Source organism: Odocoileus virginianus, chromosome 7 (genome assembly GCF_023699985.2).
Source record: "Odocoileus virginianus isolate 20LAN1187 ecotype Illinois chromosome 7, Ovbor_1.2, whole genome shotgun sequence".
Taxonomy (NCBI): domain Eukaryota; kingdom Metazoa; phylum Chordata; class Mammalia; order Artiodactyla; family Cervidae; genus Odocoileus; species Odocoileus virginianus.
Window position 1 is genome coordinate 1,666,149 of NC_069680.1, and position 23,760 is coordinate 1,689,908.

General features: G+C 51.6%; 1 protein-coding gene across 1 annotated transcript in view; it reads right to left on the reverse strand.

Moving 5' to 3' along the window:
• SLIT1 (slit guidance ligand 1) overlaps window positions 1-23,760 on the reverse strand; it is a 167,384-nt gene that overhangs the window by 45,781 nt on the left and 97,843 nt on the right. The window contains exons 5-13 of the mRNA XM_070469966.1: window positions 14,672-14,743; window positions 13,531-13,602; window positions 12,887-12,958; window positions 12,319-12,482; window positions 9,732-9,879; window positions 9,254-9,325; window positions 8,696-8,767; window positions 6,390-6,461; window positions 5,540-5,683 (exon numbers count right to left, since the gene is read on the reverse strand). Of these exons, the coding sequence (XP_070326067.1) occupies window positions 5,540-5,683; window positions 6,390-6,461; window positions 8,696-8,767; window positions 9,254-9,325; window positions 9,732-9,879; window positions 12,319-12,482; window positions 12,887-12,958; window positions 13,531-13,602; window positions 14,672-14,743 (888 nt within the window). The remainder of the gene's footprint in view (window positions 1-5,539; window positions 5,684-6,389; window positions 6,462-8,695; window positions 8,768-9,253; window positions 9,326-9,731; window positions 9,880-12,318; window positions 12,483-12,886; window positions 12,959-13,530; window positions 13,603-14,671; window positions 14,744-23,760) is intronic.

Below are 23,760 nucleotides of genomic sequence, written 5' to 3' on the forward strand. Positions count from 1 at the left end.
CGTAGCCCATGGTGTTACAAAGAGTCGGACATGACTGAGCGACAAAGCACGCATCCTGCGGGCTCAGATCAGCCACTTGTGAACCTCCCAGCAGCCAGTTTGCCCACCTGTGTCGGGGCCAGTGCAGCAGTGCATGCCCTGCTATCTACACCGAGACAGCCAGGGGGAAAGAATCCAGCACCTGTCCTGGCTGCTGTACGCAAGAGCCAATGCTTCTGCAGTGACCAGCCCAGAGGATGTGCCATGCCACGGCCACTCTCCCTCCACGTAATGCCATCAGTTCCAATCATCTACATATTGGTCCCTTCTGGGGTGCAGAGCTCTCCAAGCAGAGAGACGAGCCCTTGCCTAGAGTATGCACCCAGCTCAGCTCGGACCTTGGCCACTCTCTATCCATCCATCCCTTCCTGGACTCTACCTTCTGGTCACTGGTCAGGATGCCTAGTGACAGCCTTCCCTGCCAGGCTGTCCCTCCACTCCTGTTTGCAGTGCCCACCCCCCTTTCCTGCCTGAGTCTCAGCTCCTGTCAACTGCACCAGATGCGCCAGACCCCTCCCGCCCCTTCTGCCGTCTGCTGGATAAGTTTGTTTCCCGATTTGAATTGCCAGTTTACGCAGGGATGATGTGTTTGCTGACTCCCCAGGGCAGAATTTGTAGTTAATCTGAAATACACTAGGATTTGGGGGTTATTCTGGGATTGTTCCTGCTGCCCGTCACATCTGTCTGTGCCTTAGTACTCAGCCTCTACCCGAAAGAATTGCTTGCCTCTATCACAATCTTGGCAGAAAACGCTGTTTAAAATCAACTCAAAAAAAAAAACAAAAAACAAAAACAAAAAAATCGACTCAATTATGTTATTCAGGCATGTGTTAAAAATGTCCAAGGGGTGCAGAGTAGAATACATACATTTTTAAAGACAGGCTATTTGTGTCAAAAGCAGCCTATAAAAATGCAAACACCCACCAAGGCAAGTGTCTTCTGTATAAAGCTAAGTATTTGACATAAAGTTGAATTTTTAGTAGGTGTAAAGAGAGGGCAACTGGGGAAAGAAAATGCTCAAGAGGATAAAAGTATGTTTGGGAAAAAACAGTCTTGTTAAAGGCACACCCAGGAATAGGTTGCACAAGCTGCCCAACAGTTCTTTTCATGGACATTTCTGAAAGTAGAAGATAGAGGGGAAAACTGATTCCTGGTCTCTTTCTTGGATTATGCATTAAGATGTCACAACTAAAAATCTCTGGGGCAGACACTCAATATCATTAGTCAAATTAAACCCACAATGAACTACCATTTCACACCTACTTGGACGGCTATAATCATAAAGAAAATCAATACCAAGTGTGGGCAAGGATGTAGAGAAATGGGAACCTTCATAACATTGCTGGTGGAAATGTAAAATATGTATAGCCACTTTGGAAAACAGTGGCAGTTTCTTCAAAAGTTAAAAATACATTTCCCACATCATCCAGAAATTCCAAGAGAAATGAAACCCTCTGTCCTCACAAAGATGTGTGAGCAAATATTCACAGCAGCATTATTCATAACAGCCCCAAAGTGGAAATGATCCAGATGTCCATCAACTGGGAAGGAAAAATAGAATGTGCATAAATGGAAAATTATTTGGCAATAAAAAGGAACAAGTATTGATACATGCTTAGAATATGAAGGAACCTCAAAAACATTATGCTAAGCAAAGAAATTCAATCACAAAAGGTGATATATCATATGAGTCCATTTTTGTGAACTATCCAGAAAAGGCAAATCTATGAGACAGAAATTAGATTAGTGGTTGCCTGGGGATGGGCTGGAAATAGGAATTGATTGCAAATGGACACAAGGGATTTTGGGGGGTAATGGAAATGTTCTAAAATCAAATTGTAGTGATAGTTGAACAGCTGAAAATTTACTAAAAAATCATTGGATTGTACACCCAGAACAGGTGAATTTTATGGCATGTAAGTTATACCTCATCCAACCTTTAAAAAAAATTTTTTTTTTAATCTCTTGGGGCAAGTAAAACTACAAAATCAATACTGTGACATAGGGCCCTCAGCCACAGATATCAGAGCTATCGACAAATCAAGCAAGATTTGTTTAAATCTGCTTGGTTCTGACATAAGACTCAGCCAAGGGTTTAACTATCCAAGGCTGTAATAAGACTATCTGATTGTAGCTTGGGTTTGCATTTCTTTCACTCTTGTTCTGAACTGTACTTAAGTTTTTAATATGTAATAGTTGTTCATGGAAGTTCAGTTTTGTTTTACAGCCTTTAATAATGAGACGGTAAAGAATCTGCTTGCAATGCAGGGGATGCGGGTTCGATCCCTGGGTTGGGAAGATCCTCTGGAGGACAGAATGGCTACCCGCTCCAGTATTCTTGCCTAGAGAATTCCATGGACAGAGGAGCCTGGGGGGCTACAGTCCTTGGGGTCACAAAGAGTCAGACATGATGGAGAGACTAACACACACATTCTTAGGGAAAAAGCACAATTTGGGGGCAAGCTACCTAATTTCTCAGTGCTGGTGAAGAAATACCCAAAGACAAATGCCTGCTCTGCTAGATGTTAGGTGACCTCAGGTCGGTCTATCTCTGCCTCAGTTTCTTAGAAGTAAGGCAGGGAGGACAGTACCTACTCCATAGGTTATTGTGTTAAGATAATACACACAAAGAATAGTGGCCGGGGGTGATTAATAAACAGTGACTAATTATCAGTAATGCTATCAATATTAATACTATTACCACCTCTACCTATGGGAAACTTCTTCTTCTAACACCCTGCTCCAACACTGTGCCCTACTATCGCCTTCATGGCAGTGGCCAAGATCTCAGGTACGGTGCCTAGGAGGGCAGAAGCGCTCTTGAAATCCAGCTGGGTAAATGGACACAAACAGAATCCACCCCCCATGAGCACAATCTATTTGATGAAAGCCTTCCACCTTGAAAGCGAGGCAGCACTTCACAGGAGATCCTCAGCCCCATTCCCCATCTGCAAGCCTTTCCTGCGTGTGTGTCCCCAGCCCTGAAATCTCCTACTGCGTTGGTCTCAGATGTTCTGCCAGCTTTGTAAAATAACCCATCTTGCCCATGTCTCTCCGTGACCTCTAATTTCACTTGCTTGGCAAGATTTCCTCATGGTGTTCCTTCCCTCTCTCCCTGGCTCTACATAAGTTAATTAGCAGGAATGGGCTGCAGGCGGGTGCCTGGGCTCTAATGAGTTTGTCTTCGTGGCTGACATCCCTGCTGACATGCAGGGTCCCCAGGGAGCAGGAGCTGTGCCTTCTACTTGATCTATTTCCCAGCCCCCACGCAGATCTTAGCTGATGGAGAGCACTGCCCAGTGGGTAAACAGTGGTGGGGGTGACAATGACAACAATGGCCCTGGTAATATTAATAAATGCCTATCAGGCACACATCAAGGAGCCATGGGTCAGCATGTCAAGTCAAGCTGCAGGCTCACAACTAAAGATGTGGAATGTAGTGCTTGAATCTAACCAAATAGTAGAAGTTTCCCTGTACAGAAGCATTCCACCTAAAAGATAAGGACTTCTTATAAAGGCATAACTGCACCAGCATTATCAAATGGAGAAGGAATGTTAAAATTATCATATCACCACTTCAGGACCCCTAATAAAGGAGTGGGTCTAGGCACTGAAATCAGTGGCGGTGTTTACTAAAAAAGAAAGAAAATCAGATATTGTGAGCCTCCTGATGAAAGTACACAATACTATGAGGTCATCTTGCCAGAAAAAGAAAAAATACCTGAGCCTGATGCAAGTTCCTAGAAGAAAATTTCTATTTACAGGACATAGAACAGAGGAACATGTGAAACTATACCACAGGGGATGAAGTCAGCAAATCCAGACTGTGGGGAACTCTACAAATCCAGAAAAGCAGTGTCTTCAAAAAATAAAGTGCAAGGGAAAAGGAGATGGAGAGGATACCTATAGGTTAAAAACAATTTAAGTGGTACACCAACAAATATCAGTCAATTATATCACATAGACCTTATTTATTTATTTATTTATGAGGGAGAGGACTTTAAAATGCTCTTTATTTAAAATTTTATTTTTATACAGTTCTTAAATGTTACTTTCCATGTACAGTTACTACAAAGTATTGGCTATATTCCCTGTGTTGGCATCCTTAGTTTGGCATCCCTCTCCCCTTCCCCCGTGCTTCCCCCACTGGTAACCATTAGTTTGATCTCTGTGTCTATGAGCCTGCTTCTTGTTCATTATAACCACTAATTTGCCATATTCTTTAGTTTCCACATGTAAGTGATATACAATATTTGTCTTCCTCTGTCTGACTTATTTCACTTAGCATAATGCCCTTTAAGTCCACCTGTGTGGCTGCAAAGGGTAAAATTTCATTCCTTTTTGTGGCTGAGTAGTATTCCACTGTATGTTTAGATCATGTCTTCTTTAGCCATTCATGTATTCTTGGACACTTAGGTTGCTCCATATCTTGGCTATTATAAATAGTGCTGCTATGAACATTGGGGTGTAATGTATTGCATTAGTGTTTTTGGTTCTTTTGGATATATACCCAGAGTCGAACTGCTGAGTTATATGGTAGTTCTATTTTTAGCTTTTTGAGACACCTCCATACTGTTCTCCACCACGAACATACCAATTTACCTTTCTACCAACGGGGCATGCATAGGCCTTATTTACATCCTGACTCAAACAAATTATTTTTAAAATTGTATGATATGTAGGAGACATTTGGAAATTTGAACATTAATTAGATAGTTGATGATTTTAAAGAACTGTTGTATTTTTAGATATAACAAGAGTGTTGTGTGTTTTTAGAGTTCTTGCTTTTTATAAATATGTATGAATTCTGTGTTGATGATAAATGATGTCTGGGAGGCATGAAAGGAGGGACATAGAGATGAAGCAAGACTGACTGGCTATGAGTTAAAGCTGGCAGACAAGCACTGGGAGGTCTGCTGTGCTACTTTTAAATGCTTTTAATTTTCTATAATAAAAGACTAAAGCAAACTCCTAGAATTACTGCTCTCTAATTTTAATTTATAATTATCACTGCTGCCACTGTCTTTCACTTAAGACATGATCAACTGCAAGATGCACTAATATTAATATTTTACATATCATCAAGAAAGAACAAAATGCTGCCAATTAAATAAGCCATCAAGTATAACATGCAATCCAATTCCATAGTGTTACTGTGGAGACAATGCATGTCTTAGAATCAACGGGTAGTAATAATAATAAAAATTGTAGCCAGCATTTAAGAAGCATTTGCAGTAAGCTAAGCTCCATACAAACATCTCTTTTAATCTCATAACAACCCTGTGAAGATGAAGTTCTCATTCTTTGAATGAGTAAACTGAGCCCCAGAGAAGCTAACTAATTTGCTTAGGGCCACACAGCCAAGAGCCATAGTTGGAATTTGAATCCAGGGTTGTCTAAGCCAGAATCTGACCTTCACTAGACACCTGCCTATACCTAGAGGCTCTTATCTCCCCGAGGTCCACCTGCTGGGGTGTGGGAGGGGCAAGAGGGCACTCACAGGGTCTGGATGGCCCGCAGAGAGGTGAAGGTGCCCTTAGCGAGACTCTGGATCTTGTTGTCATACAGCGAGAGCAGTGAGAGGTTCTGCAGATCCTGGAAGGCGTCGAGCCGGATGCAGTTGATCTTGTTGGCATTCAGGAGCCTGTGGGCAGAGCCAGGCAGGTGGTGAGAGAAGTGGACGCATCATGTCTCGGGCTCCTTCCTAGGCACCGACCATGTGTTACGTCAGGAAGGAGTCCACGGGAGCAGGCACAGGGGATCTGCCCTCTGGATGTCCGCTCCATGCAGAGGAGCTGAGAACTCCGGCTGCCTTCTCTATGCACAGGGACCATTTAGCCCCCATGGGTCTCTCTTTCAAGGGACTGCTAGAGGTGCCTGCCCCATGGGATTCCGGGACAGCCATGAGCACAGTGGCCAGGCCACCTCCCAAAGGCATTTGGGGGATCCTCTGTTTCCCCTTCTGCTGGGTTTCCCAGGCAGCTGAGAGGAAGTGTCTGACTTGTGTGCTTCTCAGGTCCTGGGAGAGAACCTTGCCTGAACGCTCATGGTTCAAAGAGCCTGGCCTGGGCCTGGGTGTCCCCCGCAGGAGACAACTCCATCCCCAGCCACAGTGAGCATTCAGGAGCAAAGGCTGCATCTCATGGACCTCTCCACTCAGGCATCCTGCGATCAGCTCTGAATCCACCTCTCTGGCCCCTCACAGCCCTGCCAGGTCTGCTGTCTCCCAAGCTCCTTGCCTCCAGTGAGTCCCACACCCCAAAGAGGCTGAAGGGCCAGGCTGAGAGGCCGGAGGAATACTGCCCCCCTCTATGGGTCCCACCCAAGGTCACTGGCATTCAGGTCCTTACAGGAGCTGTAGGGTGAACAGGCCTCCAAACACGCCCCGGGGGAGGTCTGTGATCTTGTTCCCATATAGGACCCTGGAAAGAAGGCAGTGGAAAGGGAGAGTTAGAGGACTGCCCTGCACAGCTCTCCAAGCCCTGCCCTAAGCCTTTCACACTGCTGGTCCCACTGGTGTAGGCTTGTTCTAACAGTGGCCAGTAGATGGCAGTAAAGTGCACCGGGAAGGGGTCATGGTCCCTAATCAGTGCAAAGGTGACCTATAGGCTAGAGGCAGCCATGACCCCCACCACTTCAAGAGCACCCACTCACTCACTCTCTGCCCTCAAGCACGGATCCCATGGAAGCCTGCAAAAGGGCCCTCCTGGGGAAGCTCATGGGAAATTAACCTGCTTAGGGATCCGAAGGGAGATTGTTCAGAGAAGAAAATCCCAAGGGCAGGAAAAATCATCTTTTCAGAGAATTACAGGCAAAAACTGGGATCCCAGACAGCACATATGGTATAAGCTCCAGCACGTCAAGCGACACTTTCCAGCACCGATAAAACATTATCACAAGAAGGAAACAGACCAAAGTGTCAGCTGGACTTTGATCTGGTGGCAGGATTGCAAGTGGGTTGTTTTATGCTTTAGAATTTACAAAATTTCCTTCATGGAACATGAAATATACATATAATCAGAAAAAAATGAAAATGTTCAAAAAAGACATGCAGGCAGGAATGGGGTCAGACAGACGTTGGAAGTGTCATGGAGATCTGGAGTGGGGGGGTGTGTTTCACTCCAATTTCACAAGCTGCACCCCCCCACCCCCACCCCTCCAGCCACTCCTGGAAACACTCCATCTGAGTAAAAACAGTGTGCTCTCTCTTTGAGATCTCTCTTGGGGGAGGGCACAGTGGGAGCTAAGTAGGTTCCAGGCTGGCCCGAGCAGACAGCTTCACTACGGTTTGGGTGCAGGAAACAAAGTGGACAGTAGCTTGAATCTCAGCCAGCCAGCACCAGGAGGACTCTGAGACATGATCTGATTTGGAAAGATCCCTCCAACTGCTGTGTGGGGAGTGGAATGGGTGGGAGTTGAGGCAGGGAGACCAGGTCAGGGCCTGCAAGGTAGACATTATCAAAGGGGTCTTTTTGCATGACCTCAGCATGAAAGTTCCTATATGGTGAGGAGGCGTGACAGGAACCCACTTGGATGGGTTAGATGTCATGTTCCAATTTAGGAGATTTATTCACTTTTCTGAAAAAGACTCTGCATTTTAGCGGCCATCTTCAGGATCTGATCTCCTCAGCCAGTGATAGTGACCCATCACTAGGCTGTCAAGTACAGCTGTGCAGGTTGCACACTGCACAACTTTCTGCGACTTCACAATGGCCCCACCCACTACCTTGGATTCTTTCCCAAGAGAAGAGGGTGCACGTGGAAGGCACTGAGCTGACAGCCTCCTGTAGTACCCTGGAGGGAGTTCCATTCTGTTCCACTTCCCAGGCCCCAAATCAATGCCAAGCATGTGTCCAGTGCTGCCAAGGAACTAATCCCCACTCATTTCCAAGAGTGATGAATAGCCCCCATCAACAGGAGCTTGCTTCACTATAGGGCACCCTGAGTTCACTCGCTGGAGACAATGCACCATGGGACCTCAGAGAGTGAGAGGCTTGGTGAACCTGGGAGTGCAAGAAAGAGTTCTTGGAAAAAGAGAGATGAAGCAACATCTCCTAGACTAATTTTTGATGCCACACAGTGTTTTGTAGATTGATGGGTCCCCAATAAACTGTTGAGGGAAGGGAAATACTGGACAGGGTTAGGGAGCAGGTAGGCAGGAAACATGGTCTTCACCATCACCCACCACAGCCTAAGATCAGAGCATGTCTGGGACAAAAGTTATAAGCTGTGACAGATTTCACAACTAGAGCTGGTGGTTGCTGCCATTCCCTAACCCAGGGAATGCTTAGGAGAACAGAGTACTGGGCCTCTGTGTGGAGGCAGGGCCAACATGAAGGCTGGACTGAGCCAGATGACTGCCACAAAGAATGCTGGGAAAATCCTCGTTGCTAAAGCAAGAGCGTCACTGTTGCCAGGGGCAACAGCTCTGCCTAGCTTTTCCATGCACTCAGCCCTTGATTCCCTCCTCCCCCTCCCAGCTGCAGAGGGTCCACAAAGAGGAAGGGAAAGCTGAGCACAACAACCCTGGACACTGCAGCCAGAGCGAGACCCACTGAGGCTGGGTGGGTGGCGACACGTTCCTTCTCTCACACCCACCAGAGGTGCCCTGGGGCGATGCCATGGACCACTGCAGAGCCTTGGCACTGCTACTCACAGTGAGTTCAGGGACCGGAGGCCCTGGAAGGCATCAGGCGCAATCTCCGAGATCTGGTTGTTGCTCAAGTCTCTGCAAGGTGAGCAGAGGAGAGAGAGTGGCTGAATCCCTCAATGGCCACTGAGCCCTGCCTGCCCCCTGCCTCCCAGATACCATAGGAGGGCAGAGGTTTCTTTGAAATTAGGAAAGAGAAGGGCCAGTTCTCCTATCCATCCAAGGACCATGCACAGGAGGGCAACCCAGCTATCCCCTACACACACTCCTCACAGCCTCAGTTGCTCCTATTGGTGCCCAAGCTGAAATGGGAGGATGACAGTCAGTTCTGGTCATGTGCCAGACTCGGACTCAGCATCCTCTTTAGGCCTCGTGACAACCCTTCAAGGAGGTGGCCCCACCACCATCCCCACATCACAGATGAGCCTGGGAGGAAAGCCAGGTGATGGCTTGGCCCTAGGCACAGCCATGGGAGGCAGAGTCAGCACCTGTCCCGGGGCACTGGCATGCCTGGTCTGGGCTCTGCCCCATGCTGACCCCCAGGAAACAGCAGAAGGCACTCACATTCTCCGCAGCTTTCTGTAGGGAGAGAAGGCCCCTGGGGGGATGGACTTGATCCCGTTGAGCTCCAGGCGGCTGCAGAAAGAAAACACAGAAGAAGGTCAAGGGCAGGTCACTTCACCCAAATTGTCAATGAAACCAGGCCCTTTACCCATCAGTCCTTGCTCCCATCCTCGTCTGGAGTAGGAGGGCTGTCACAGGCAGAGAAAAGGAACTGGTTTTGAGTGCCACTATCCCAAGCTGGCATGACTGAACGGGGCTCATGTAAGATGTTAATACCAAGAAACCAATTCTAGCAGACTGGCCCAGCCGGGCTGGACAGATGGACCACAGAGGGACACCCCTCCCCAACCTTCCAGAGTGCCAGCCGTGGGCAGAGAGCTCAGCCCAACTGAGGCAAAGTGTAGAGGGGCCTTGGGGTAGGGCCCGCTCTGGCTCCTCCCTGGACCACCAGAGCCTGGCCGGCCCTGCCTGTACTCACATCTCTGTCATGGTCTCGGGCAGGTTGGCAGGGATGGCGGTCAGGCCTTTGCCACGACAGTCCACAATGCCGTTGCTGCAGGCGCACATGGCTGGACAGGAGCCGGAGGAGAGGGTGCAGGAGGGCACGCGCCCCGCCTCCCCCTGGCCTGCGGAAACAGCATCCGGTGTTTGCTGAACTTGAATCTGAACCTAACTGTGCTGCACGAAAATGTGAATTGCACACTAAGAAATCCTGGCCTCGGTTCTGAAGCTCTGGGTTCTAGTCCAAGTCACTGGACACTTCTGGCTTGAATATAAGAAGGGCATATTTATCCCGTGTATACGCTGTGCCACATGTTGTGATAAGGGCTGTGCATGTAACATCTCATTGACTCCTACTGCAGAACCCTGCAAAGAGCATGATATCATTGTGGCCACTTTCCAGGTGAGAGAATGGAGTCCTCGATATTAACCTGTGGAAGTGACACCGCTAATGAGAGGTGCATTCAGGGTGAAGCCCAGTGTCTGATGAAGGGCCCATGTCTTTTAATACTGATGTATCACTTATACCGAGTGTACCGTCTTAAGTGTAGAGTTGATCCAATTCCCACATATGGATACAGTCACAGGATCACCCCCTCATCATGGAATATTTCTATCACTTAAGAATTTTCCCTCATGCTCCTTCCCCGAGGTAGCCAGTGTTCTGAGATCTCTCACCAAAGATTTGTTCTGCTTGTCTGTGGACCTGAGTGAAACCAGACCATAGGCTCTCTTACCTCTGGTTTCTTTTCACTCAAGGTAAAATTTTTGAGATTCGCCCATTGTACTGTATGAGTACACAGTTTTTTCTTTTTCGTTGCTGAGTCATAGTCTACTGTATGGCTCTGTCATCACTGGCTAATTCAATCTCATGCTGGTGGACATGCGGGTGATCTCCAACTTTGGGATATCATGACGGAAACTGCTTGGCTATTCTCAGCCCTGTGTTTTGCCTAACACACGCACACCCCCAGCCCAGAGCTGCAGGGTCGTGTCTCACACACACGGCAGCCCTGAGCACAGGGGCACCGGCGCTGAGGAGGAGGAGACAGCCACCCCACCCCATCCCCAGCATCCTCATGCTGAGGAGAGGAAGCCAACCTCTGTGTGACTGGTGGGCTTGGGTCCACAGGCTCGGGAGAAATGGGCAGCATCTGATCCTCTGCCATGAATCTGTGAGCTGGTCACTTACTCAGCGAACATTCCCTGAGCATCTATCTCTGTGTCAAGTGTGAGCAAAGTGCTAAGAAATGGCCAGAGAATATGGCACATGTGCCCATGTGCTCATTGACCTTGCAACCAGTCCATGGGAAGTCCCATCTGGGGCTCTGCAGGGTGAGGACCAGGCGGGGGCGGCAAGGCGGGGACGGTATACCCAGCAGGGGAACAGCCTTCCAGAAGGCCAAGTGGGAGGCACCTGCTCCCGGGAAGGGCAGAGATGAGCCCACTGGGACGGAAGAGTGAGGAAGCCACTAGGTAGCGGAGGCAGAGGTGACCCGGCCCAGCCTTGACGAGCTGGAGGCCAGCTTGGACTCTACCAGGAGCACCGGGAGGCCAGGTGAGGACGAAGCAACAGCAACCAGTCCAGATTTGTCAGTCCCTCTAGATTTTTCTGGCTGCAGTGTGGAGATTGGAAGGACCAGACAGGAGGTAGGGTGACCGGAAAGGAGGCCCTCACAGGGTCCCAGGTGGAAGATGGAGGTACAGGCTCTGGAGTCTGTCTTGCCTCGAACCAAGGCTGCTGCTGCTGCTGCTAAGTCGCTTCAGTCATGTACGACTCTGTGCGACCCCATAGACGGCAGCCCACCAGGCTCCACCGTCCCTGGGATTCTCCAGGCAAGAACACTGGAGTGGGTTGCCATTTCCTTCTCCAATTCATGAAAGTGACAACTGAAAGTGAAGTCACTCAATCATGTCCTACTCTTAGCGACCCCATGGACTGCAGCCCACCAGGCGCCTCCGTCCATGGGATTTTCCAGGCAAGAGTACTGGAGTGGGGTGCCATTGCTTTCTCCGGAACCAAGGCTAGAAGGCCCAATTCAATGACTTTTCAAGGTAGCACAATGAGGGAAGGGAGAGGTGGGAATAGGAGGGGGCAAGGAGTGGAGGAAGTGAGGGGTAGGAGTTGAGGGGCTAGAGGGAAGGGGAGGGAGGAATGGGCTGGCAGCATTAGGTAGAAGCAAAAGGGTGGCACTGAGTAGAAGGGATGGGACAGAGGGACAATGGGTAGGCAACAGGAAAGAACTGAGGGTACGGGACTGGAGGGGAAATGCAGTGGAGGCAAGAGGTGATGTGTAGAGACAAAGGCAATGGGTGAGAGCAGGAGGTAATGGCTGAGGCAGGAGACAGAGGTGATTGAGGACAGGAGGCAATGAGTCTGGACAGCAGAGAGTGGGTGAGCGTAGGAGATGGTGTGTGGTCCAAGAGGCATCCACGGATGAGGACAGGGGTCTTGGTGGCCCAGATGTGAATGCATGGTGACAGGAGGCCATGAGTGGGAACAGGATGTGGGCAGAATGGGCAGGCGATGGGGATCCGAGAGCCCCAGCAGGGCCGGCACCCACCTGAGCAGCTGAACTCACTCTTCTGGACCTCGGCCACGTTGAGCCCACGCAGGCCAGCAGGGCCCGAGCACTGGGTGAAGAGCCCGATGGTTGGCCGTTGCCTCAGCCACTGGGAGAGCCAGGCCAGGTGGCAGTCACAGAACAGGTGGTTGGAGTGCAGGCGGCTGCAGGGGATGGGCGGGGACAGGGAGGCTCACAACCCACCTGGGTCCCCAGCCCCTGGAAACATTGGGGCGGAGCCCCTCCGCTCAGCAGGGGTAGGGGGTCGAGCCCCGGCACTCCAGTCAGTCACACGCTCACTGAGCTCACAGACACCCTCCCCTCGAATCACTTAACTCACCTTCAAACACAAAAACAAATTATCTGCCGTCCAAGGGAAACATCAAACATAAAAGGCATTCAACGTCCTTCCCTTTTAGATCACTCCCCCTTCTCCAGCCCCACTCAGCCCCCGCCCTGGGGTGACCTCTGGGGTCGCAGAGGAGGCCAAGTTCTCCCCACCCCCACCCCGAGCCCCAACACCTTCCCAACTGGGCGCTGTGCTCTCGGGCGCCTCGGGCTGACTCACAAGGTCCGCAGCTTGGGCATGTGGTTGAAGCTGGACACCGGGATGGTGGTGATGTTATTGTTGTTCAGGGTCCTGAGTGGGGGGGAACCAAGGTCACTTAGCATCGGTCCAGCAGGAAGCTGCACGGGAAGCGGGGGGACCTGGCTTCTCTCTCACAGGGCACCCACAGTCCACCCGAGAGGGCCCAGCTGGGCTGGACCCGGGGGCTATGCCAGAAAGCCAACCTCAGGGGGGAACCCTGAGCTGGGACAATGACGAAGAGACAACTGTGCCATAGACTCTGAGGCTGGTAGGACAGGGGACGGGGAGCCAGGAGGGGAGGCTGGGTGCAGGCTCTGGCTGGCTTGGAAAGCGTGGGGCTCACGCAGACAGAGCGAGGAAGAGGGGGCATTCCAGCCTCGTGTGTTAGAAACTCTGGAGAGACAAAGCCACTCACGCTAGGGCTTCATCACAAGCAGTTTAAGCCCGGGTCACACGGCCACAGGCAGGATCCCAGGAGCACGAGCCCTTCTGTCCTCGGGCAGCAAGTCCTGGACCTAGAGCCCACCTCCCGGTACCCTCGCCTTTCGTGCAGCTGCTGGGCCCCTGAGGCCTGGGTCAGCTTGGCTCTCCTGCCTTCGCCTCCCTTCCTAGGCTTTACTTACAGCACCTCCAACCCCCGCAGAGCCCGGAAAGCTCCTTCCTCAATGCACCCAATCTGGTTCTTATCCAGCTGTCTGTGAAGCAAAGGAACATGGTAGAGAGGGTGGCACGTTACCTATAGCAGGGATGACCCAGCATTCCACCCAGCACTCCACTAGTTCCAAACACAGAGGCCTGACCCCAATCATTTGTCCAGTAAACACACAGTGATCCGATTGGTAACCGTTAATAAAAAGCTTAAAGTCTTTCTTATTTTTAAAACAGTAAGTATAAGCAAGTTATATTATATTCCTCTACCCAACCTTGCACATCTCCTGGGGAGCAGGTACCCCTCCACTTTAGAGACCACCTAGAGGGTGCTGGAAGCTGTAAAATGAGAGTCTACCATAGGGGCCGTCGCAGCCAGAGCTGCCAAACAGATTTCAGCCTGAGGGCCAAGTGAGACCGACTTGAGGAAGCTACCTGGAGTGCTGCTTCCAGGATACACTGAAGCTGTGATTGGGCTCCTTGTGGAAGAATGCAGTGACCGATTACCAATGTCTACTACAGGAACGGGGACTAGGAGGAAGGTGATAAGCATGCCAGGCATTTGCCATCACTACGGCAGTCAGACCTGGGGTGGGCTGGAGTATAAGCTTGGACTAGAATAAATACGAATAATAGAAATAAGCCATTACATTTACACAGCATTCAACAGTGTATTCATTTCCAGATCTCATTTCAAACTCAGAGCAAGCTTGTGACATAAATAATGATGCCCCCGTTTTGCAGAACAACATATAGAGGCTTGGTGAAATTAACTGACTTGCAACAGCTTATACAATTTGGACCTGCCAAGAAAAAGGAAACAGTCAAACCCAGCTCTCCCCACCCACTGAAGGGCAAGGGCACGGAGACTGTTCATTTCAATGGAACAAGAATCCCACCATTGATGACACTCCTTTCAACTGGGTCCCCCAAGGCTGCTGAAATGCTTTCTCCCACCCTAGATTGTTCCATAAGACCATGCTGGCAAGAGCCATCTCAGAGCCCAGACCGGCTCCCTGGTTGCCTGGACCACAGGGCTCAGGAAGACCCATCAGGATGCTGCCAGGGGTGGCCCTGCAGCTCCAAAGCCCCCTTCCCTCTCAGGCCTATACTCACAAATTTTTGAGATCTGTAGCTCCACGGAAAGCCTTTCTGGGGATGGCCTGGATGGTGTTCTCACTTAGGTCCCTGTGAGGACAAAGCCAGAGGGAGAAAAAAATAATCAGAAACATTTCTCCAGAGCAGTCTGAAGAGCCAGGGAGGTCAAGCGAGCCAGACGGTACCCGGACCAGATGGAGCTGTGTCCTGGCACCTGGGACAGTGCTCAGCACACAAAGATCACTGGCAAACATTTGTCAAATGAATGAATGAACGAGTCGGAGCTCAGGACCCCACCACTGCCCCTTCTCTGGGCAGAGGATTTGCAGCTGGAGGGTGCAGCCTGGGGCAGTGGTCAGAGATCCGCTCCACCAGCCCCCAACCCTTTACGTCAGATCCGTGGGGGTCAGCTTGGCCCCGAGGCCTCCTCCAGGGCTGCAAAGGAAAGAGCAGGGGCCTCTTGACAGAGCCCCTGGCCGCCCCAGATCTGTAGCGAGTCTTCTCATAGCTCACTGTGTGTTTTGCTGAGCAGGAACTGAGGTACCAGAAGAAGGCACAGCTGGATCCCAGATAACCCAGCAGTAGGGAGCCCACCTTGATCATGAACTCCAGGCTGGAGCTGACTCCAGGTGCTGTGGTCTCGCGGTCGGCGAGGACCAGGGCTGCTACTAAGCCTGGGCCCACCCTGGGGACTAAGCATGCCCACCTAGGGAACACAGGACTGCATCCTAGCCCTGAGGTGTGGAGGGCAGGGACCACCCAGGACTTCATCACCTCCCCCTTATTAACATCCTGAAGTGAGGGAGGAGGCACAGCGGGGACTTAGCAAACCAGCTTCCCCTCCCTGGCAGGACTCGGCCTCGGGTTCCTGTCCACTTGCCTCTCCTCCCTCTCCCAGTCCTCACTGCAGACTTTTATAAATGTCCCTTTGCTTCCCACAGTGGGGATAACAACTGCCCCCAACCCCTGCCCCGCCCAGCACATTACAGTGTGGGGCAAATACTATCACCATCCCCATTGCAGTAAGTGGGAAAGGGAGGCTCAGAGAAGTTATGCAGCTTCTTTAAGGGACAAAAACTGGGGGTGGGGGTAGGGGGAGTGCTCCAGAAGCTGAACCTAGCAGTCAGGTCCCAGAGCCTCCCCATGCGCTGCAGCCGATCTCTGACAATCTCTGGTGGCCTGGGCTGCTGGTCCCAACTCAGGACCCTATGTCAGACAGTTCGGCAGACCTCGGACCCTCCTCCTGGGCTAGACCCATGGGGCTTTGACCACTTCCTTCCTTTTAGCCATTCACCCCATGAGCCTCAGGGTTTACCTTGAGCCCCGAGAACACAGCCCACAGGGCTCCCCATTGGGAATTCCCTAAGCTGTGGGAACCACTCCCCTTAGCCTGAGTTTTTCTGGCTGAGACAATGAAACAGAAGCGCCAAAGCAGAGTGCACGGGGCCCTGACCTCGAAAGACTGGTTCGAATCCCATCTCCCCACTTCCTGGCTTTGCGTCTGTGGGTCTACCCTTTTTCCTCCTGAGCCCTAGTTTCCTTGTGTGCAAAGTTGGGGAACAGCTGCCCCTAAAACTCTGCCCCCAGACAGGGTGTGAGCCGACATCTCTGAGCTCGCTTCTCCCCAAACCCCGGCCCCTCCTGTCCCCCAGCCGCCTAACCCACCCCAAGCACCTGTGGTCTCAAAGGGCTTTGTCACCATCACACCCCATGTCCCTGCTCACTCTCTCCTTGAAAGAAGGCGTCTCAAGCCTGTAACACAGACTCTCCTCTTTCTCCTCCATAACTACATCTCAGCTGTGTCCGGCTTCATCTAAGCTGCCTGTCTCTGTCCCAGCTAGCAATTCACCCTTCAGCCAAGCCTGGCAGGGGACTCTGGGCTGAACTCCCCACCATTATTCCATTTAATCCTCACTACAGCCCTGCAAGGAAGGTTTTTTTATTTGTATTGATCAGTGTATTGATTTAGGCCAACCTTGTTCCAGAAAGGCTTGCAGGTGGCTTATAGGGATTTATAAAACAGCAAGAGTGCAGAAGTAAAAAGTAGGGCAAAGAGAAGACAAATCAATGCACCGAGCATGCAACATCACATGACCCATATAGCTGCTGGGTCGGGACTGAGGGTGGGTGTGAAGCTTTCTGAGAGCCCATGTGTAAAGGGAAAACTGGTCGGTTAATTGCATCCTCGATACATGTATAAACTCAAAAGAACCTATTTCTCAGGAGTAATAGCTGTTTGGGGCACTAAGATGCGACAACAATTTCTCCAGGGGTTTTTGTAAAAAATGACTGAGTGTCCTAATCAATAATGTTAGATCCATATAATAAATGGGTTTCATGTGTGTTTCTTAGAGTAGCATTGCATCAAAGTATGACTCGGGCAGAGCAATTCTGTAAGGATGCACACCAGGAGCTAAGTGGGGACGGGAGGGACAGGAACGGTCTGTCAAAGGCAGGAGGCATGAGCCTGGCTCGATCTGGGAACAGCTGGGAGCAGGAGCGGGTATGTGGAGGGTGTTGAAAGGAAAAAGCCTTGCCAAACAGAGGAGGTGACAGTTGCACCAGAGAGGGGTGTGATCCGATGGCCTTTTAGACATGGCTCTGGGGCACCAAAGCTTATAGAGAAAAGATGCTGCCCCCAATGGTTATCAGGTGCCACTGAATGAGGTGAAAGTCCAGGGGTGGATGTGGGTATGGTGCTCATGCTATTAAAAAGAGTAAAGGAAACTGAATTTGAGACCCTGGAAGAGTCTAGGGTCTAGACCACAGGGAAACAGCCGAGGCTTGGAGAGTTGAGGACACGCAGGGTGCTGACAGCAGAGACCCCAAACTCTACCATGGAAGGATCTAAATGCAGCTCCTGCTTCTGCCTGAGGGCCCCGGAAGCTACACAGCTGAGAGCTTCAGTTACCCTATTTGTAGTATGAGAGTTAAACTATCTACCCCACAGGGCTTTGAAGAAGAGAGTTCATGTATTTCTTCTGTTGGAGTCCCTCCATTTGGCAGTTTTTAAGAAATGCTGGCTTTGTCCCAACTGAAGCACGGCCCCCCAATCTCTTTGCTAAGGTTCTGTTGTTTCCAATTTTCTCACTAGTCACTAGGGGGCGCCAGAAGCCATCCCTGGACTTGGATGCCTGCTCAGCCATTTGGCAAACCCAAAACTCTTTACTTTTTAGACCCAGCGGACCCCCTATCTGGTCAACAACTATCTTGTCTTTCCCAAGCCTCTGTGAAATAAAGTTCCTCATCTCCATTTTCACCACGTTGGCACGCAAACTCCAAAGGTCCCACCTACGACTTTCCTCATCGTATTTCCCCAGGTCCAGAGCCCCCTTGTTCTCCCTGAAACTTGGTCGTTGTTGCTCCCATTCTCCTCTCTCGGTGCCCTCATCAGAGCCCCTGAAGTGAGGTGCACGCATGGCCCCGGGTGTGTCGGGGCAGGATGCGGTATACTGAGGGGGGCCATCCTGGAAGAGGGGGTGCTCTGCAGCTGGGAGGAGAAACCAAAACCCGGAGCGGCTGGTGGCCCGATCCTGGCCACAGGAGGCCCAGGGCACACAGCCACAGGGCAGACAGCGGCTCAGAAGGCGGCCTCAGGCCAGACAGCAAGAATCAGATGCAGAGCAAGGACGCAGCAAGCAGACCAGGGACCGGTCTACAGGTAAGAATGGGGTCCTAGACCTCTGACAAGCTCCCAGGAAGCACACACTGAGAGGCCAAGGTTCTCATCTGCAAAATGGGGGTAAGACGTGGCACCTACCTTGTAGGATCTGATGTGACAGGCACTGGGTGCTCTGACAGAGGCTGCCGTCCCCTCAGATCGCTTCTGCCACAGGACCTCTGCCCTTCCTTTCCCTCTGCCAAAACTATTCTCCCTCCACTCTCCCCCTGGTAACTCCTATTCACCCTTCATATCTCAGTCTACAGACACCTCCCTTCATAGCTCCCTCTGCTACAGGTTCCCAAGGCCCCTGTGATTTTCCTTTTCAGCACAAATCCAGGCTTATAATGAAATATTTGTGTAATGAGTGTAATAAAATATTGATTTTTTTTTTTTTTTTTATTTAGCCTCCAATCTCTGGCTCCAGACCGTGTATCCCTCCCTAGACGTAGTGCACTGCCGGTGCTCAGTAACATTTAGCTGAACAAAGTGGTGCCCTCCGTGAGTCTCTTGCAGCAATCCCTCTGCATTTTCCTGACTAAACAAGGAGTTAGGACAGGCCTTGGGGCTGAGAGGGGAAAGCAGGGACCTGGGGCAGGATGGCTGGCTCTGTGTCAACCTTGTGGGACCAAACCTCTTCCCGGATACAGGGTATGGTTGTCCCTTCTCTGCCTGGCACCCAGCTACGGAGAGGTCTGAAGTGGGGGTGGCGGAGTTGCGCTGGAGAAGCACCTGTGGCCGCTGGGGTTAGAATCAACCTGCCCTGTCCCACATCTGTGGTGACAGAACTCTGGTCACCACCCTCCGTGGCTCTGAGGTGATCCCAGCTGCATAAGCAGAGGGGTTGAGGAATCTCTGAGGAAGGTGACTGAGTGACTCTTGTGGGACCCAGAGGAGGAGGGGGAGCTGGATCCCTGGAGTCCATGGTGGGGGTGGGTCTCGAACTCAGGGTGCAAGCATCCCCTGCTTGAACCCCACCCCCCAAGATGAGGGGCCCAGAGAGGCAGGCTGCGGCTAATAGCACCCTCCTGGAGTCTGGGACACCCCAGTGAGCCCAGCTGGGTCCCTTCTCTTCAGGGAGGCCCACACCATGGCTCAGGCACCCCAGGGAGCCGGGCTGGGCCCCTCCCCTGAAGAGAAGGGGGCAGCAGACCCGCACCCTGGCTCAGGTACCCTCCCAGAAGCCCTCGCTCCTGCCGCTCTCCTCCTGCCAATCCCTCCAGCCTCCGCCAGGGCTGGGGAGGCGGGGGCTGGGAAGCCAAGGTTGAGACCCCATGTTCTCACTGCTAATCCCCCTTCACGCTCTAACTAGATTGGGTCCTGCCGGCAGCCTGGCCTCTGAGGAAATCAAAGCCAGACTTGGCCTGGGTTCCTGCCCGTCCCCTGACGGCCCCACTGCAGAGCTCGAGGCCTGCTCGGTCTGCCTGTCAAGATGCGTGGAGTCTCTGGGCAAACTGGCCTGTCCTCTCGTCTGACTGGTTACCCTGAGCTCACCCAATATGGAGCCTGGAGGAAACCAGGGCAGCCTGACTACTCCAAGCCACCTAGCACAGGGCTCCTTTATCAGATTCAGGACCTAAGCCTTGGAGCAGACGAAGGTGGCGGAGCACCTACCCACTAAGAGACCTCACGCCAGCGTCCTAACCCCTGGAGTCTCTGTCTCCTCCTCCATAAAGTGGGAATAATCACGGGGCCATGGGGCTTAACTGAGGCTGTGTGTGTGTGGTACTCTTGATTGAGGCTGGCAGTCGACTGGCACTGCTAATTGTCTTTACAGGCCTTGGGGCTGGAGGTGTGAGGAGAGTCAGGGCTGAAAATTCTAGGACTTGAAATCGGGGAGCAGGGGTGAGGCTGAAGGCTGGCTCTGCCACCAGCCTGCCGCGTGACCTAGGGCACGACCTGCGGTTAGTTCCCAGCACCTTGGTCTCCACTTTCAAAAGTATCAGCCTCCCCGAGGGGTCGGGAGGACGGAATGACACACGGGTGGGCCCAGCTCGGGGCAGCTTCCCTCACGCTGCTGCTGCTGCAAGGGGCCACCCGAGGCCCCTCGGCGGGTGACAGCGCCCACGGCTCAGGCACCTGGACCAGCAGCAGTGGACAGGGGCTGATCTCCCACCTGGGAGACTCAGAAAGACGGACCATCTGCATGTTAGCCAGACCCCCAGTGATTCACATGAATATGAAAGTTTGAAATGTGCTGCCTCTGACAGGGGAAGTTTAAAGCTGTCCCTATACTGTGCGTGCATGCTCAATCGTGTCCAACTCTGTGTGACCCCAGAGCCTGCCAGGCTCCTCTGTCCATGGAATTTTCCAGGTGAGAATACTGGAGTGGGTAGCTGTGCCCTTCTCCAGGGGATCTTCCCAACCCAGGGATTGAACCCAGGTCTCCTGCATTGCAGGCAGATTCTTTATTGTCTGAGCCACCAGAGGTTCCTATCCTAGCTGGGGCTAAAGGCTAGGGGTCATAGCCCCTCTGCCTGCCAGCATTTCATAGCCAGGAACAGAGGTGACAATTCCTATTTTTTGGGGTGCCGGGTTGGGGGAGGCTTGGACACAAACACCCCCACTGGGTAGAGAGAGGGACGAGCAGCCTCTGACCTGTCACCTATGGCATGCCACTGCCCACCTTCACAGGGAACAGAGGAGGCGCTCACCAGCGGTAGGGTAGTGATAGCCACGACATTGGTACCACTGTCCTCCCTGCATCCCTGCTGAGGTCGGGGCAGGGCGACACTTGCTAAGAGGGCATTGGCGTAGAGGAAGTAATTCACTCCTTTGAGAAGGTCAAGAGCCACTGCTCCGGGTCAGGGCTCAGGCAAGGGGCTGGAGACAGAGTCCCAGGGGTCTGCTCAGCACCCCAGGTCCCTGCTACAGGAGGATTCCAGAGGAAAGGTTCATGGTGCCCCTGTGGGATGCAGGTGCATAACCACATCTAAGGTGCACCTGGGACCTAGCCGGTCCCTCCTTTGTCTCTGCCTGTCCTTCAAGTCTCCCCTCAAATCCTACCCTTCTTACCCAGGAGGGAAATTAATTCTGCAATTATCCCTCCCTGTCCAGTCTCCCCAGCCTAAGGACAACATTCAGGTGCCCCAGAGTTACCCTTGGTGGGTATGTGGTATGTGTGCACACCTGTCTCCAGGTGACATTGAAAGCAGGTTCTTGAGAGACATTTGCTGATAAAGACAGGTAGACAGACACTTGCCTGACTCCAGCCTCAAGGCAGGGACTGGAACTTTGTCACTCATAAATCTCAGTTGCTCCTAGAAGGAGCAAACTGAAAGCTTATTGGGGCTGATTCTCAACATGGATGAATTTGTTTTGTCTCCAGAAGTCAAGTTTGGGTTGAGGGAAGGGGGGAGAATGCAGAAGAGACCAGGGAGTAGGATCAAAGGGCACGCTGCTGCTGCTGGTAGGATGAAGGTGGAACTGGCCCTGCCATCCACAGTCTAGTTTCCTTTGATCTTGGGCCCCACCGCCTCTGCTGTTGTCAAAACAAAGGAAGACACCCCACCCCACCTGGGAGCTACCTGGGCCTCCTCCTAAGGGTCCCGGCTGCACTAAGTGGCCAGTTCCCCTAATCTGTGTGCTCCCCAGATCCCCTCTCCTCTGCTTCCCTGAGGGCCTGAGTCAGGCCAGCTGGAATAAATTGCTGGGCCACTAGCTAAACTCGTATGCCCCAAAAAAGCCTCACTGAGAGGAGGATGAAGTGCTGGCCAGGCAGTAGCTGGTCTGGGGGGAAAATCAGGCAAACTGGATTCAAAAGCAAGCTCAGAATCAACTGACTGCCCCTTTGCACCTATTTCCTGGTCTGTAACATAAGCTTATACGATAAATAGACAAAGGCATATGAACATATCCTGAAGACTATCTGGCACACAGTAGGTGACAACTGTGTTGCCACTAAGGCTTCAAAACAACCCCTACTAATTGCTGGGTGGTCCAGCTCTGACCCCTTCTCATTCTCCACCCCTCCTCCTCAGATGCTGATAACATTCATGGAATTAAAGCTCACACATGCTCTGCGAAGCCTTAAGATTTGTTAAAGCATCGAGCACCCAATATTTTCCCAGGGAACTCCTGATGTCCAAACTCCTGTAGGTGATTGTGGAGGCTGACACCATGGATGGTGGGGCTGGGCCACTCCAGAAGAAATGGGCAGCTCTGAGTGACCAATGCCAGGCACTGTTGACAGGAGAGAGACTTTCCCTCTCATGCCCACCGTACCACCCCGAAGTCACACATCCTCCTGTGGCCAGCTCCTCCCTCCCTCCAGCCCCGCTGAGTTAACGTTGCAGAAAACTCATTAAGAGGAGACATTAAACAGCCCTGGATCATGGTGCTGTAAAACCAGCCTGGGTAACACTTCTGTGAACTGGGCTGTTTGTTATGCAGCTACCAAGCATCATTGCAATCAATTCCCACAACAGAGATATCAGAGGAGAGGCACCCCCCCCACCAAAGCAACCACAGAGCCCTGCCAAGGAAAACTGCTCAGAGGTTAGAGTCCCATTCAGGAGTGAGTGGCTCCAGGACAAGCAGGAAACAGACCAGCAGGCATAGGTCCCAGCTGCCACGGCAAGGACACAGTAATGGCAATCAGGCAAATGAAGATGGCCAGCACAACGTGAGCCCTCCTTAATTCTTCCCCGTACTCAACCACTACGCACCAAGCCCCCAGGAAGCCCCAGGCATGTTGCTGAGTCCTAAGCAGGGATGCACTGGGGGAGATAAGGCTCTTGTTCCAGACATCTTTGAGTAGTTAGTTCCAATGACTTCACAGATTCCCAGTCCAGGCACAGGGGACAGTGAGGCGGGAGGAGGAAAAAGACAGGCTGGGGCTTCAGCAGGAGAAAGATTTGAGACACAGGGGGAAGAACATGAACTTTGGAGCCAGATTCCAAAGCTGGGTTTGATCCCAAGTTTCACCATTTACTATCTGTGTGACCTTTGGGAAGTTACTCAACCTCTCTGAATCTGGTTGTTTGTGTGTAAAGGGGAGTTTAGCACAGCTCCCTCTTGCCGGGTTATAGTGAGGATTAGATACCACATGTGCCTTTCATATAAAGTGAAAAAATAGGCAAAATGAGTCTATGCTGTGGGGAGCAGGATCATGGTTACCCCATGCGGGGGGATTAATGACTGGAAAGAGGTGCAAGAGGCTTCTGGGTGCTCATGATGTTTTCCTTCTTGATCTGTTTGCTGTTGGTTATGTGAGTGTGTTCAATTTGTGGGAACTCAGGAGCAAGTAAGCTTGTGCACCACAACTGTTGAGCCTGCACCCTAGAGCCCAGGAGCTGCAACTACTGAAACCTGTGTGCCCGAGAGCCTGTGCCCCACAGCAAGAGAAGCCACCACAATGGACGCCCATGCACAACTAAAGAGTAACCCCCGCTCTCCACAACTAGAGAAAAACCTGTGCAGCGATGAAGACCCAGTGCAGCCAAAA